The 17,707-nt window shown below is 37.7% G+C and overlaps 1 protein-coding gene across 3 annotated transcripts in view; it reads right to left on the bottom strand.

Moving 5' to 3' along the window:
• Positions 1–17,707, bottom strand: part of LOC145693305 (alpha-tocopherol transfer protein-like) — a 103,097-nt gene that overhangs the window by 13,423 nt on the left and 71,967 nt on the right. For all 3 annotated transcript variants that reach the window (XM_081769170.1, XM_081769169.1, XM_081769171.1), the window contains exon 3: positions 9,800–9,959. In XM_081769170.1, the coding sequence (XP_081625296.1) occupies positions 9,800–9,959 (160 nt within the window). The remainder of the gene's footprint in view (positions 1–9,799; positions 9,960–17,707) is intronic.

The following is a 17,707-nucleotide window of genomic DNA, read 5'->3' as shown; positions in this document are numbered from 1 at the left end:
ACCCTAGAATTTTGATTGCAAATATTTAAATGCTCTTTTAAAACGCTATTAGCTATACTACTGTACACAAGAAAAATGCTACTTTAACATACATTGGTTAATACATAGTGCGAACAGTGAATGGAAAAATGGCCTGCAGTAAAATTGTAGAATATATATTTGAAAAGAGATATAATCCTCCCAAAATGAATTTACTTTCAAATCAACACTTTCGGAGGCTTTGCTACCCAAGACCTTCTTTTGTGACAGCATTGTTACTTATCCTTACTTTTATTGAGCAAGCAATACCGGACTTCCCAAACAAAAGTGCGATTGATGTTCTGTATTCGGAAATCGTGTGATTGCTTCGAAAATGCTCTCTTCCGCATGGCGCAATTTGTTATGAAGTCGAACGTACTAAACTTGCTCGCTTAATCACAGCGTAATTTGTTAGGTTACTTTCGGATCACATTGAAACAACTGAATGTGAAAAAGTAGTTGTGGATAAATATATTTCCTCCTAATCTATAAGTCGGAAAATCTTGAAAGTACAAAATTAAAAAAAAAAAAAAAAAAAAAAGAATTTTAGCTGGAATATGAACTTGAAATTATAAGATGAATGCAAAACAAGTACTATGCCCATTTTAATTTTATGTTGGTATGTACTTTTATAGTGAAGTACAATAACATATTTCTTTCTTATTCCCTCATTTCGATACGTTATAAAATTATGAGGTGTATATTTTTATGCATGTGGTCATATTCGAATGCACTCATTGTACTGTAGAATGTACTTTCCAGGTAATATGAATAAACGAAGTACGTTTTATGAGGTGATTTCTCAGAATGAGTGGAGACTTGTAATCATTCCTTTGTGTACTGCGCCATGTGCTGATAGTAGGAAGCAATGCAATTTCAGCTTATGACTGCTATTGTCAAGAATGCTTAGGACGAAGAAACATACATTGAATCACCCGTGGTTGTAGTAAATCCTCATCAAAGATATCCGACCAAGTGGTAAGACATGGCAATACCAATATTTTGCAATTTTTTTATCCATAGAAGGGACCAAAGGGAACCACTAAAATTTACAGCAGTATATATTCGAGTATTAGAAGACATTTACCAAATTTTATTTTTTGACAATTTCCAAATTTAAGAAGTAGGTCAACAGATCCCTTCGAAATTTTTGAGAAGGAAACATTAGTTTATCCATGTCGTGATATCGCTATACTTATCCACATAACCATGTAAGGTAATAGAGCTTTATCAAAGAGGTGGAAATATGTGGAAAAAATCGATGAAATTATTTTTGTTTCAATTTTTTTACCAATTAAAGAGAAGTAGATAGCCAAGAAAATTTACAGAAGTAAATACGCCGGTAATGCACTACTGTACGAAATTTTTACTTTCGGCAATTTTCAAAATTTAAAGGTGTGGTCCTATATAGCTCTTCCAAAATGTTGTGATTGGGCAAGATTGTCTTCCAGAAATTTAGATGGGTTGGTCCCATGTACACCTAGGTCATTAACCATGAGTTATAAGCAAGGTGTGCAAGGGTACAAAATCGGGCAAATACTTTGCTTTTTATTGATCAGATGGGTACGCTTTATTGACGAATCATTCTGTATAAAACACATTTCTGTTTGCTTTGGCATGTTATCTTTAGTTGCAATCAATCAACATTTTCTGGCCACTTTTTGACTAGTGTGGTTTACGAAAAGCGTGTGTGGACATTTGGTATAACCGTTCTCTTTGGTGGTGTTACACTGGCACCAACACAATACAAAAAAAGCCTGAAAGATGATTCATCCAATTAAACTGGTTTGAAATGTCTGGTGGAACTATACATGTGACAACACCTTTTTCTGATCAGTCGGATATAAATATATCTACGTTATGATGCAGATATTGCTATAAATTTCAACCAGTAAAGCCTTTTAAATTCACTCTTTTAAAATTATCAGCAAATGTCTATGCTTTATAAAAGGTAAGTATTGTTGGGGTATAAAAGAATAGAGTTCAACTATTCTTTTAGAACATCTCAGTTTTTTGGGAGGCACTAACGATCTGTTGGATCTTTTCCCTTAACTTTTTCAGAGCACAATATTTCATACACTTATTATATGGAACAAAATGCTAGCTGTAGAAAATTGGAATATTACATGTTCGGTTCTATTTTGCTTGAAGTATCATATTAATCTAAAAGATAGTACACGAGAACTCGGAAAATTACAGTTATCTCATTGGAGATTTTATCCACAGTATAATGTGGTGGCGAGAATTCGTATATTAAATACAACCAACTACTTAAGAAAAAACTGAAAGTAATATTAGGTTTGTTTCATCAATCAATTGTTTAAAGTATAATAAGTTAATGACTGGATTAATGAATTTGGAACAAAAATAAAACTGCAAGTTAATAGTGTCAAACAGGCCCGTGCTGGGATGCTAACGAGGGCGGTGGACAAGTCTACCAAAAGGACGCCCATACAAAGATGAATACGTATAATCTATCTATCTATCTATCTATCTATCTATCTATCTATATATATATATATATATATATATATATATATATATATATATATATATATATATATATATATATATCGGGTGTTGCAAAATAAGTGTTATAACTCTTGGGAGGTGACTCTTGCCATTGAGGCAAGAAAAAAAGTTCTCTTCAACTTTCTGCTATCGGACATAGTTTCAGATCTACAAGGTGCCGAAAGCGTGGGAAAATGACTTTCGGAAGCCAATAGTTCGGAAACTATCCAACGTAAAGAGGACGGGTAAAAAAATCACTGAAGAAGTCATACCTGCTGTATTGAATTTTGCATGTTTCACAATTCTACCATGCACGCGCAAGGGATTCCCCAAAGGAACGTAGGGAGTCCCGGATAATCTGCCAAATGAAACTTGGTTTAAACGGATATGAATTAATAGGCTTTCTACCAGGTAGCAATAATTCGTTTGTCTTAAGTCGATATCTGGAACAAATACAAAATGGCGGACACCTTTATGCCCGTCGTGTGTGGTTGCATAATCGCCAGGTACGGATGCTGGCCAACAGTGACGTTCTGAGCATTAATTGTAGCGAATTTGTACTCAAATGCTCTAGAAAGACATCTGGAATGTCGGTAGAGCATAACAGATGAAGCAGGATGATTCACATGTGTGGAAACACTTAACAAAAAATGCCCAGAAATGCACTCATACTCAGTAAACGTGAGTTCAAAGCGTCGGAAATGTAAGGATTAACGTAAAGAACATGAAAGCCATTGCCAATTCACCAATAATATTCCCTCAAACCGATGCAATATGAAGTGCACGGTTGCATACCGATAAGGATGAAACAACTGAGCCCAAGTTCAAATTGTGGAATTGGACTCACAAAGAAACTGGGCAAACTAAAGGAATGTCACTAGTGTGATCGCATGATCGATATTGAAATGTGGCCAATGTGTGTGTTGATATCAACATGTAGCTAATGCACAAATGTCAACATGTCGCACTACTACTGGGACACCATCTCACGTTCGAAAACAAGGGAAATAACGTTGTACATTCTGCTATTACATCTGGTGCACCTTTTGGTAGAACGTAACTAGAACACGATTGTATCAATGTCCCTCTTTGTTTGGGACATTGTCCCACAGTCGACACATATGAAAAGAAAACTCTTAACCCATGGTTCAAATTCTGATAGAGTGTGAAAATAACAAACTTGTATCATGTCCCACGTCTTCTGAGACATATGACGTACTCGAAATATAGGTCAATGCCTCCAGAAATTCGTATCTTACACACAGTGCATATCCCAAAACAAAGACGAAAGTGAACCGATTTGGCACATTTAACACTACAGCTGGAACACCATACATATGGAAAATAAAACGACATGAGAAATAGGAAGAAACGTCTTAAAGCTCTGATTGTTTATAACTGTGCAGTAGGAGTAACAAAATGAAACATACAAGTATGTCGGGAGGCTGTACAAGAGGGCTTGCCAAACAAAGTGGGTACTCCTCAAAGAAATAAATACAGAGAAAGTGAGGCTCCTTCGAACCACAGGGCTAGAGCACTCGCTTTTGCTCGCGTGGTTGCGGTTTCCAATCCTACCGGGAGCCCACGGCCTCAGATTCAAGACCCGAGTAGTTATTTTCCTATTTCTCGCACGTCGGACGGTGTCCCAGCAGTAGTGGGACATGTTGACATTTGTCCATTAGCTACATGTCGATATCAACACACACATTGGCCACATTTCCATATCGATCATGCGATCCCACTAGTGACATTCATTTAGTCCACCCAGTTTCTTACTGAGTCCATTGCACAATTTGAACTTGGGCTCAGTTGTTGCATCCTTATTGGTATGCAACCGTGCACATCATATTGCATCGATTTGAGGGAATATTATTGGTGAATTGGCAAAGGCTTTCATGTTCTTGACGCTAATCCTTACATTTCCGACGCTTTGAACTCATGTTTACTGAGTATGAGTGCATTTCTGGGCATTTTTTGTTAAGTGTTTCCACACATGTGAATCACCCTGCTTCATCTGTTATGCTCTACCGACACTCCAGATGTCTTACTAGAGCATTTGAGTACAAATTCGCTACAATTAATACTCAGAACGTCACTGTTGGCCAGCATCCGTACCTGGCGATTATGCAACCACACACGATGGGCATAAAGGTGTCCGCCATTTTGTATTTGTTCCAGATATCGACTTAAGACAAACGAATTATTGTTACCTGGTAGAAAGCCTATCAATTCATATCCAATTAGACCAAGTTTCATTTGGCAGATTATCCGGGATTCCCTACGTTCCTTTGGGGAATCCCTTGCGCGTGTACGGTAGGATTGTGAAACATGCAAAATTCAATACAGCAGGTATGACTTCTTCAGTGAATTTTTTACCCGCCCTCTTTTTTGTTGGATAGTTTCCGAACTATTGGCTTCCGAAAGTCATTTTCCCACGCTTTCGGCACCTTGTAGATCTGAAACTATGTCCGATAGCAAAAAGTTGAAGAGAACTTTTTTTCTTGTCTCAATGGCAGGAGTCACCTCCCAAGAGTTGTAACACTTATTTTGCAACACCCGATATATATATATATATATAGTGTGTGTGTGTGTGTGTGTGTGTGGTGTAATTTAATCAATGTAGTAAACGCCGGGAGGTGGTTTCTGTCCCCAACATAAAACGAAAACGAAAAGTATACACCAACCTGCGTGTAGAAATGCCTCAGAGCTATGCCCACCCGAAAAGTTTCGAAAAAGTGCAAAAACAACCATCTGAGGAATAAAATGTTGGGTCGAAATCGAGAAAAAGGGAATGTCCATTATTTTTTGCCGTAGATTGAATTCGTGTACAATCGGATGTAGTACGCGGGTGGTGCAAGAATTATTTCCAAAGATAGTGGAGTATTTCTTCGAGTATTTTATCAAACGTTGAATAAGGAAAATGAATAATAATCAAGTACACTATTTCAACAATCAAAAATAATAGTACATCGTTCAAATTAGAACACTTAGAATTCGAAAGAAAGAGAGATACACATGTTTAACTGATCTATTTTGTCTCAGCAAAGAATAAACTCTCGGAAGAGGAATTTAAATGGAAAGAAGTCTTTAATATATAACAATTATATCCTCTAGGCTAATGGTAACGGATGAACAATGAACAGCTTCCTGTCCAAGTTAAGAGTGTGTGAAAATGGAAAAAAATAACTTTGATAAAGATTAGGTTTATAATGACTGTGCAGAAGACAGGTGGCAAATATCATGTATAATGAACGGGAGTACAAAAGATTCTTCACGTGACAACAGTGACTCCCAAAAGTTATGTGAATACAATTTGGGTGAAAGTAAGCTGCATTAAAAGATTTCGGGCTCGTAATACGCAGAGAAATAATGAAACTTTGACGAAATACAAGCTGTTGCGCGAGTTGCACAATGGTACAAAGAAATGCAGTTTCAAACTACCGATTTATTTTGTTTCTAAAGTAGGACAACTGTGAAATACTCAGAGGTACCTTGCAGTGTTTGTGCAATGCAGTATGTGTACACGAGACCGCTATGAGGAATAACAATTCACAGCCTAATACAGTCGACGTTCACCGCATTGCAAAGATGACATCGGCGAAGGACATTTTTCCGCGTGCGGTCAAGGACACCTGTAATTTCGAGGATGACTGCCGCAACTATATTAATTCGAACAAAAAGTTCTTCGGCTGTCGTGGCTGAAAAAGTGTTTCATACCCCCCCCCCCCCAAAAAAAAAAAAGAAATCAAGGGGCGTGAGGTATGACGAATGGAGTGGTCATAACACAGGTCCTTCTCTCTCAATCCAACGATTTGGGAATGTTTCATTTAGATAGGTCTGCATATTCCTGTCAAAATGTGCAGATGCTCTATCATGCTGGGATCACATCTAATGTCTTATGTTCAAGGCCACGTGTTCTAACAATTTTGGGGGAACATTACGTTAAGATAAAAGATGCGTACTCCTACACAGGCGGGTCGGTAATAAATGCAGTCTTACCACAAAATTATCTACCATACCTCACCGCACTCTCACACTAAATCTCTGCTGCTCATCGTTCAATAGAGTGGCATGTGGATTTTCACGCCCAACACATGGCTACTGTTAGTTTCAGGGCCATCTCTGATCACTTCCAATACCCTGTATCCAAATTCAACTGCCCACATGGTGCGATTTCCTCCGATTTCATGTAGGGGAAATTGAAAAGACCCTATCTCTCTGGAGGTATGAAAAAATACAGAGAAAGGTACTCTCCTTTGAGGGCGACGGTCACGATATAAACGCGTCGCCTATTGGCTATTACCACTTGTCTCTCCATAAACAAGGTGCATATCGGCCAGCTCGTGGACAGAGTAATCTGACATTGCGCAGGCATATACATATTAACACAATAAATTTTGCTTAAACACCGATGTCAACACTTTTACACGACCGTGATCGATACAACCCTCTATCATTGAACGCAACACTTCTTATCCTGTTATATAGCACTTCCATACGTAACAACAGAGTATCGGGCAATGTATATTATTCATAAGTTGCGTAGATGCCTACTACAACATAGTCACGCTAATTGATGCCATTCCACAACAAAATTGCAAGACCGCCTTTTGCGAGTCACTCGCAATTGGCACACAAGGGACGGTATTTCCGTAGTGTGCGATCAAAGCATCATGCCCTTAGTGAAAGTACTATAAGCTACGTACGTGCTGCTACGTTTACGCAAAAGTACCACATTCTCTTTCTTCCGTGTAGGAATTCCATCCAGTTCCAACGTACATTAGAGCATCGAAAAAATATTCGTACTTTCTCGAATCTTACCATTTACCCGATTATACATCAAATTTCCAAAAGTCCTTTCTTAGTGGTACTTACGTCATAAAATGTACGCACTGCAACATTTTCAACGTTTCTAGGTAAAACAGTTTAACCTCAATCTATTTCACCCATTTTGATTGCTTTCAAATCTATATCGCAGATAGGAAATATATATCTATATTTATATCTGTCTATCTATATCTCTATCTATCTATCGATATATATATATAAGTAAAAAAAGAAAGTTCTGTCACCTTTTGTGGAGATCTGTGTTCAATTGGCTCTCACACAGTGGGTTAAAAGCAAATGAAGATAAAGCGAAGGTCAGTTGTTGGTGTGGGTATATTATGTTGGTTGCGCAACTTCAGTTACACCGTGTACTTGCGTAAGAAGAGAGTATACACGAGACTTCCACAGAGGGTCATAAAGACGTGTATGCTGCATAAGTTCAAACTGTGGTCAAACGTCGCTGCACCGGGTCAGAAGATATGCCAGGTCTTTGGTAAAGGTGTCGTGATTACATGATGAGTGCAACGGTCGAACAACAAGTTTAAGGACAGTGACGAAACACTAGAAGACGCACCACTTGCCGGAGGACCAACACATGTAAAAATCAAAATCTGCAGGTAGCAATTGAGGCAAACAGCTACCAGACATGTGAGGAACTGCTACTACAATTCAGTGTGAGTGTAGAAACCATTCGGCAGCACCTCCATCAATTTGGGAAGCACTACAAGTTGGATAGATGTGTCCCTCATAATTTGACTCCGTTCCAGAACGCAAAGCAAGCTGATACTTGAGTTTCTTTGCTGTCTCGTCTAAGGAAGGAGCCATTTCGGGACAGGGCGTTGACATGTGATGAGAAGTGGTTCCTGTACGGAACAACCACGGCGCCGCCATCATTGGTTAGCATCCCATGAACCGGTTCCAAAACAGCCGAAAAGCAGCCGTGCATAAGAAGAAGATCCTCTTGTGTGTTTGGTGGACTGAACGCTGCATCGTGCATCGGAAATCGCTTCCAGCTGGTCATAGCATCAATGCAACTGTGTACTGTCAGCAGTTAAGCCGCATTCAACAAAAACTCAAAACTCTGGATAAAGCACTGCTGAATCGCAAAGGGGCCCTCCTGCTACAAGACAACGCTAACTCCCACGTGGATAGGATGACACAGGGCACCATTCAACAATTTGCACAGGAAACACTATTGCATCTGCCATACTCCCCTGACATTGAACTGACCAATTATCAGTTGTTCCATTCCTTGGACAGTCACCTTAGAGGACACCAGTTCAGATCCCTAGTAGAGGACAAAATGCACTTGATACATTCTTTGCTTAATGGCCCACAAAGTTCTATCAGGAAGGAATCCATGGCTTTCCAGAACATAGGCAGAAGGTCGTCGATGATGATGGGTACTACTTTTTATCTTCCACGTACGTCTTACGTGACATGTCGATGTTCGAAGGTTGTGGGCGAAAAAGCGACTATTTCTTGGTTACGTTTATGCATATGATACTTCAGCACTAGATGCAAGTTGTCTGAGAATCTACTGTGCCGCACAATTGTTCCCAATTTCGCCTCGCAACTCCTATTCCGGCCTTCGTGTCAACACGTCTTCCTCTAAACGCCAATGCGGTTCTTTTTCGAACTTATTATAGCATCGTAATTAAGAATGATTTTGATGAACACATTTTAAAATTTATTACGTACTTGAGCTAGAATATGTCTTTAGTAGTGTCACTCGCGTAGTTAATTTTACTTGTAAGTACTGAGATACGAATAGTACTTGTATAGAGGGGTAATAGTGAACGAGAACGAGGGGGGACGTCGTCCTCCCACTTCGGAAAACTATATATGAGGTCCCTCAGTTCCTAAAATTCATAATAGGGAAAGATAGGCACGGAGGACGGCGTGACGTCATGCGTCCCCTACCTTTTCAGATCCACTTTTATCCCTGCTTATATCATGAAATTAATGCTTGAGTATTAATGTATTTTTGAATGTCAATTACTAATTAACTTAATAACCAATTTGAATAAACCCTTCAACAATGTTTTCGCTAACTCCCAGAAATTATCTTAGATGTTAATTATTACTCTTTGATACTGCTAAAGATCCCTAGGTTAACGGAAGCAGCAAGTCTCAAAGATACACAATCTTATTACTATTACCTTTAGCACTTTCATTTGTTAACTTAGCTTTGGGAAATACTGTGTGTGGAGTCTCATAACCTCAAGGAATATACATAATTTACTTCCACATATTAAATATGGCTATAATACATAAAGACAGGGTTTTCTTTTCAATCGATGAATGTGATCACTGAAATTACAATAAATTTCAATTCCCAGCAACGAATTATTCAGCCAGAAGTAGTATAATATAAATATTTAAAAAAAAATCAAATAACTAGTAACAAAAATATAAGAAAAGCCTTAAACATATTACTTACTAGTTTTGATAGCATGCCTTTAATTCTGCTTGAAGGGGATTCCGGTTTTCAAAATGTTCAGGAAGAAGACTTCTTAGGAGACAGTAATTGTCAATCTTCTGTTTTGACTTTTCTAAACTATATTTGCATTGCCTCAAAAAGCCAATCAGCATGTTATCACCTTCAATTAAATACATAAATAAATATTCATTACATGACTATTAGTTACACACCTAAGCTACACAAGAATAAAAGTTTTACAGTGTTGCTAAATATAGTATGAGGGGAGAAAATAGATCAAGTTTTCGATAACTGGATAATATTATTAGTGATTATCTGCAGTGCGAACGTGAAATAAAAGCAACGATGGGAATGCCGATAAAAAAATTTATTAGGAAAAAAGTTTATTTTGTGGGATCTTGAATAAAGGGTTGAGAAAAAGGCTCATACAATGCTCCATGTGGAATATTCTACTGCGTGGGACAGAAATATGAACCACATACAAAAATTATGAAAAACGACCTGAAGCTTTCAAAATGTGAGTGTGGAAAGCAATGGAAAGAATTGGCAGGATCAAACGGATGAATGGAAGTGTTACAAATGGTTAGGGGCGTAAAGAAAACTTTTAGATATTATTGAGAACAGAAAGAGAAAGAAGTTGGGAGAATGATTGAGAACGAACTACATCATGGGGGACGCGCTCAAGAGTATGGTGGCACGAAAGAGAATGAGAGAGTGAAGGAAACTATAAATAATAGACAATATCAATCAGAAAAATCACACGTGAAGACGAAGAGTAGCTGAAGATTGTGGAGCATGGAAGCTTCTTAATTGTGGCAAGTATTCTGTCAATAATGGCAGAATACCTACAGGTGGTGATCAGAAAAATGAAAACACCTTTAGTTGGCAACACTTCAGATGTATGGGTTGGCAGTGGTGTCGTGGCGCCCGCAGCGCCGGACCACTCTTGGTTGTGTGTTAGGTCGGTCTCCATACTACGTCAGACGCAGTGGAACAGCAGTGTCCAGTGGCTGCAGCAGACGGAGGTAGTTTAAAATGGGAGACCTCTCAGATTTTAAAAGAGGGCAAATTGTTGGTGCGCGGTTAGGTGGAGTGAGTGTGACGGCAGTGGCTACTGTGTTAGTTGTGTCGCGTGGGACAGTGTCGAAGGTGATGACGGCCTACACAACACACGGGAAAACCACATCGGGGAAGCGGGACAGTGGGCGGAAGAAAATCATGAGTGACAGGTCACGCCGGATATTAGAGCGCATTGTCACGCAGAACCGTCGTGCCACTGCGGAGCAAGTGACGGAGGAACTCAATCAACACCTCCCCCATCCCGTTTCGACAATCACTGTTCGCCGCGAATTACATGACATGAACTTACGGGGTCGTTTTGCACGGGTCAAACCTCTCATCAGGGACCATAACGCTTTCGCACGCCGCAAATGGTGCCGCGACCATGCAACTTGGACCGTTGAGTACTGGAAACATGTGATATGGTCGGATGATACATCCTTCACCCAATTCCCAACCACGGGCCGTGTTTATGTGTGGAGAACGCCCAAAGAAGCTTATGATCTGCAGTGTCTCCGCCCAACTGTGAAACATGGCGGCGCCTCGGTGATGCTGTGGGCCGCCATTTTCATGGTTTTCATTGGGTCCTGTGGTCACACTTAGCGGACGAATCACTGTCAACGATTATGTCGCAATTTTAAGAGATCACTTGCATTCTATGGTCCGGATGTTGTTCCCAGACAATGACGCCATCTTCCAGGATGATAATGCACCCATTCACACAGCTGGCGTTGTTGCAGCGTGGTTTGAGGAACATCGGGATGAAGTTCAACACCTCCCCTGGCCCGCCCAATCCCCAGATTTCAACATAATTGAACATCTGTGGTCCGTCTTGGAAACACGACCCCGGAGACTATTTCCACCTTCATCCTCTCTCACAGAACTGGCCGATGCCCTGCACGAGGAATGCTGTAAAGTTCCACTTGCTACCATTCACGACCTCTGTGCCTCCATCCCACGTCGCATCAAGGCTGTTCTGAAGGCGAAAGGTGGCCCGACACCATATTAATCTGGTAAGTTGCAATTTCGTTGAGGTGTTTCCATTTTTCTGATAACCATCTGTATGATGTTGATGATGATTGTTGCATAAAGAAACATAAAAAACGAACCAAACTCATATCCTAAGTTCCTAATAGGTAAGCAGAAAATCAATAAATAAATATTCTTTCCTTATTCAACTGAATCAAAGACAATATTGAAACAATGGAACTATATTTTACTTAATATCAATTTACACTCTTATAACCGGAAAATCACCATTCTTATGGGTATATCAAATCAATACCAATGCTATATCCATTCGCTAAATTAATTTAAAATTTATAGGGTATTAAATAAATATCGCTTTGAATGGGACACTGAAGAAGGTGTGAAAATCTGTAATCAAAGATATTATTGTTGCATGGCTCGAACCAAGGACCATATTCTTTATTGGAATTTGGAACCTGTCATCCATCCATTATAAACGAACATGTGTTGTTTAGAGGAAAGTCATCGCCTGTTAGATGTTATTCACACCCGATATCGAGATCAGCTGACGACAGATTTCCAACAAGGAAATAATTAATTATCTTACGTCTGCTCTACTACAAGGAAGTCCTTGTATTTGTAAATGATATGTAATAAACACTGGTAGTAACTTCCTATTACCTTTTGCCTACCAAATAGTCTCACACGCGTTAACTGGAATTCAGTTTTGTTTAGATCAGATGCTTTCTCAATGTGTTTGTTTCTACTGGACTCTCATTGTCATGCACCTACGACGAATCAATGCTCGCTTCGACCATCGACCTGGTAAACATTGACACAATAAGGAAATATTGTTGATGAGTAGTAAGTACTTCGACTCTCGGAAGTCTCTCTCTTCCTGGTTTTAGTCTATGTGATTCAGACGACGTTAGCAGCCTAGTAGGAAGTATAGCTGCTTTATGTTGTGTCATCGATATGTACTTTGGCTGTGTCAATTTGGGGAATTGAATGTGCATGTCATCGAGAGAGTGTCAGTACCATTGCTTCCTTCATGACGTCAGAGAGACAGTCGAGACAAATACACTTGAGAAAGCTTGATCTTGGTCATTTGGTCATTGCTAATTGGGACCTTCGTTACTTGGTCTTTCGTGACCGTACCGTCGGTCCGACATTCGATGCCTTGGTCGATTGTCGGACAAGTCATCATGGAGATCTTCAAGACGACTCGATCTACAAGTCTACGCCTTCAACTTCATATTAGGGTGAGACTGTTCTAAATTTAAGTTGCAAATCCTAGCTCTACCATCCATTCCTTTAACGTTCTCATTGCTACCACTCAATATTATTAGAACCATGTGTTTCATTTTAATCAAATTTAGTATTGTTGGCAAATCCATACTGTTTCATGGTGGTTTGCGCCATGAGTTTCTGGTATCTCTGTGGTGCCCTCGCTGCATTGAAATTTTCCTCTTACCTTTATAAGTAGTAGAAATATTTCCCCCGTCCATCAACCCTTTTGGAAGTCATTTTTGAATTCTTTTGTTTGGAAATTTTGTTTGCTGTAGTATTTTTCATCCAATTTGGTTTAAAGTTTTACCTCCCACCTCGAAATTTTTGCTAAAATTTTACTTTAGTACAACCCCCTCCCTACCGCCCTTGACTCTAGATTTTGATTATGGCCTTTAGTTCGATTGCTTGTTCTATATATAGGATTGCTGTATTCATTTGGATTTAGCTAGTGTCATTTACCAGGGAATTCAGTTAGTTCTTTCATTCTGTAATGTTCTTGGTTAGGCCCTGTATATATCTTATTATTATTATTATCGTTACTTTTTCTATTATTATTATTATTAGTTGACTTGATTCTTGAGGGTTGATTTGGTTTTGTTTATTGGTTTATTTCAATTTTAGTTTTAGTTTGGCGGAGTTTTTTCGTTACTTTAGTTTGTTCATTTTTCATTTAGGTTTAGATTGTATTTGAAAGAGATTTTCGTTGTGTGAATAAGGTGTCAGCTGTGACTGTAATGTTGTGGGAGGTTAGTTGTCTGTGTGATCAGCATTCTTCTCAGTTATCAGCAACCTTGCCTGCTCTATGTCAGCATTTCCGTTCCTCGCTCTGCTTCAAAGTCGCTCTTTTTAACTCCTATTTTAATTAACATTGGTTTGCTGTGTAATATATATATATATATATATATATATATATATATATATATATATATATATATATATATATATATATATATATATTTTACCCATTCATGAATTTAGAATGCAGCCCTGTTTCCCTTTTCTTTTTTAAATTATCCTTCATATTTGGCGTCATTTTGTCAGGGATAACCAGAAATTATAGTTTTGATTACGATTATTTGTTCTGATTTTGCTATTATTATTGGTATTATTATTAGTATGATTGGTATTATTATTAGTATGATTTTGCTGTTAGAATGTATCCCCGTCCAAGATTTTGCTTTTCGTATTTCTTTTTGATGGAAAGTTGTGGCACATTTCTAGCACCGTTTTGTTGGGATCTCGTAAGAGTTATTTTGAGAATCCCACCTTTTGGAATTATTGTAGTTTACCTATTTTGGTGCTATATATTTGATGTTTTAGTTACTGCTACCCTTAAGTAGCCTCGTCTTTTCTTTTGTGTGTTGTCCTTATGGGTAATCTACGACTAAGAATTTTAAGATTATATATATATATATATATATATATATATATATATATATGTATAAGAGTTTGCTATACCCATATTTTGTTGTGAGGGACGCGATGTGGACCGTTAAGGAGAGCATTTTGCCCAGGGTGCCATGTCCCGAATTATGTCTCTTTTTTTTATTCCTTCAAGCATTCCCCCGTTTTGCCGCTAGCCTTTCTTTTGTGCATGCACTTGTCTTATGTTTTTGTATGGACCATGACTGGTTCGATTTTTGGACGATGTGGAAGTTCCGTTCCTTTTGCATGGCTTGTTTGTTGTTTACTGCCATGATTTACTTGCTAGCGTGCGTTTGGTTTTATTTGCCTTGAGATTTGTATATTATGAAGTTAAGTAAATGATAGTAATATAAACATAAATATTCAGCTACGACTCGAATATATGTGAGATTTAAGTGTTTAATGAATAAGATGTTTGATTATAAGTGTGCGTATCTACGACTGTATATTATAATGCTCGTACACATCTACGACTCATAAAGTTTACGATTTTGAAGGGATGTGTTGTGTGTTTTGTGCCTGAAGGAATAACAGGTTATGTTTAAGGGTATACACGTTTTTTTTTATTAATGTTATTTACTTGGAGTGAATATTTTGGTTTTGTGTTTTTGATTCTAGTAAAATCTGCACTCCAGTAAACGTCATTATGCCACATATTTTAATTATCTTTGATTTAGTTTTGTTGCCAAAATTTTTTGAGGTCATATATGTATATGGGTATATTTTCTTTTCTTTGTTTTATACATGAATATTTAACTATTTAGTGCTCCATTTACTTTATATTATTGCTTGAATTTATTTGTTATACCATCTGAAGATAATTAGTACATATTATGTGTATTTACTTGACATTGATACTATATTTTGATTTAGACCGTATCTTATGATTATCTGCCAGAGATAACCGCCATCTTATCTCTATTTTATTGTAAGTTTACTTCATACATTTGACCTAGGTTTTTACGTTATTACTAGAATATGGCCGAATTCTAGTAATCCCTAATTTTGACTTTAACCTGAATGTGGTTTAATTTTTATATACCTGATTTGACTTTGCGCGCACAGATATATACTTGATTTATCAATTCACCCATACATAGGATATGTATTTCCTGATTTTGACTTTTGATATTGTTCAAGCTTCATAATGGTTTCACTTTTTTCATGCATAATTTTATTTTTGTTGCTATTTGAATTGATATTCTGAATTTAATTTTATTAGTGCCTTTTGCGAATTTTAACGTTTTGTGCATCTTTATTATGCATTAGAAAAAATGTCTGCTTTTTCACTTAATGCACTTTGAATACAATTTATTATTTTGAGACAATAATTCATTTTGACTTTTGCCTTGTGAATTTTAATTCAGTTAATTTTGAAGAATTTAATTTTCGATTTTAGTAATTATTTTGAAAACATAATTTGTTGTGTAATTGGATTAGTCTATCGTTTATGAAGCTGACCTATTAGTGTTTACTATGCCTATGAATTTTTGTACTTTATGTAAATTTTGTGTAATATTTGCTGCTTATGTTCTTCTTCAAGTACTATTCATATTGTCCCTTGCAATTAGATTTGGTGACGGCCTTTGTTTTGGATTTAATTACTTTTGATCGGCGAGTGGCTAGGCGCCGATGTCTACAAAACCTGCCTCGATGCCCTAATTTGTTTCAAGGAAATGTGAAAAAAAATTTTATTTCGTTTTCAAAAAGTAATTAAATTCTAAACCCTTCTGTGTTGTCCAATCTTTGATTCTTTGGTTAGTTTACATTCCCCCCACATTTTTTTGGTAGCAAATAGAATTTTTCCTCCAGTTTTCCGCATTTTATGTTTCAAATTGACATTTTTCGAGATTTTGTTTCTACTACTGTTTTAGCTAGCTTTTTCTCCATTTGTCATTTTGTTCTCTTTTCAGGTACCTTTTGTTTTGTTTGGGTTCGTGGTTTGGACGCTACAACGCTTTATTTGAGTTTAGAGACCCATATTGTGTGGGCTCGTTACCCACAAGTGTTTGTTTGTTTATATTTTATCTAGGTCATGGGATATAACCCAGATTACTTGTTTATAGTTGGTACCATTTCCAGGTTTTGTTTTTCTTCCAGATTTCCCATTTTGGTTTCGTTCCAGCCTACGCTTTAATTTATTTTTTCTTTGTTTTGTTTCTTAAGAATATTTAGTTCATTTTAACCTGCATTTACAAATTGCCTTTTTTTCATTATTTATTGGTAATTTACTTTAATCTTCAATTGGTAGCGTAATTCCTTATATACCATACCTTAATGCAACTTAATATAAACTGTAACGTGCTACTTGTCTCACCGACATCATAATTGGAACATTAGTTGCTACGTGTGTGCTATAATACGAAGCTTTGTTAGTACGTTATTGTTTCATTTATTCATCGAACTGTGTACTCACCATCCTGCTTTCTACTCCAGCATTTTCATTCTACTACTTTGGGACATTCTTCACTACACCGTAACAACATTCACCTGACAACAACTACTGTTGCATCATCGGCTGTTATGGTTGTGCTACAAGTGTGTTCCCATCCCCAGCAAGTGCATCGCTTATGCCATCTCTTAGCAGTGTGGATAATTATTAGCAGTTGTTTCGACATTCTTCGTTATGGTCCAGCGGTAAGAATTTTTTTTTTTCTCTCCAGCATCCGTCCATCTGTGAAACTTACCATCTGTTTTTACACCTTCACAGAGTTTGGTCACCGTCGAAACACCATGGATCTCCAGGCTTTCGCTCCCTGTTGATTCGACTTTTTTGGGGGGCGGTGATGTTGCATGGCTCGAACCAAGGACCATATTCTTTATTGGAGTTTGGAACCTGTCATCCATCCATTATAAACAAACATGTGTTGTTTAGAGGAAGTTCATCGCCTGTTAGATGTTATTCACACCCGATTTCGACATCAGCTGACGACAGATTTTCAACAAGGAAATAATTAATTATCTTACGTCTGCTCTACTACAAGGAAGTCCTTGTATTTGTAAATGATATGTAATAAACACTGGTAGTAACTTCCTATTACCTTTTGCCTACCAAACAGTCTCACACGCGTTAACTGGAATTCAGTTTTGTTTAGAACAGATGCTTTCTCAATGTGTTTGTTTCTACTGGACTCTCATTGTCATGCGCCTACGACGAATCAATGC

This window comes from Thermobia domestica, chromosome 8, assembly GCF_964235325.1.
Source record: "Thermobia domestica chromosome 8, izTheDome1.hap1.1, whole genome shotgun sequence".
Taxonomy (NCBI): Eukaryota; Metazoa; Arthropoda; class Insecta; order Zygentoma; family Lepismatidae; genus Thermobia; species Thermobia domestica.
Note: the sequence above shows the minus strand (reverse complement) of the source record. Positions and strands in the feature narration are given on the sequence as shown.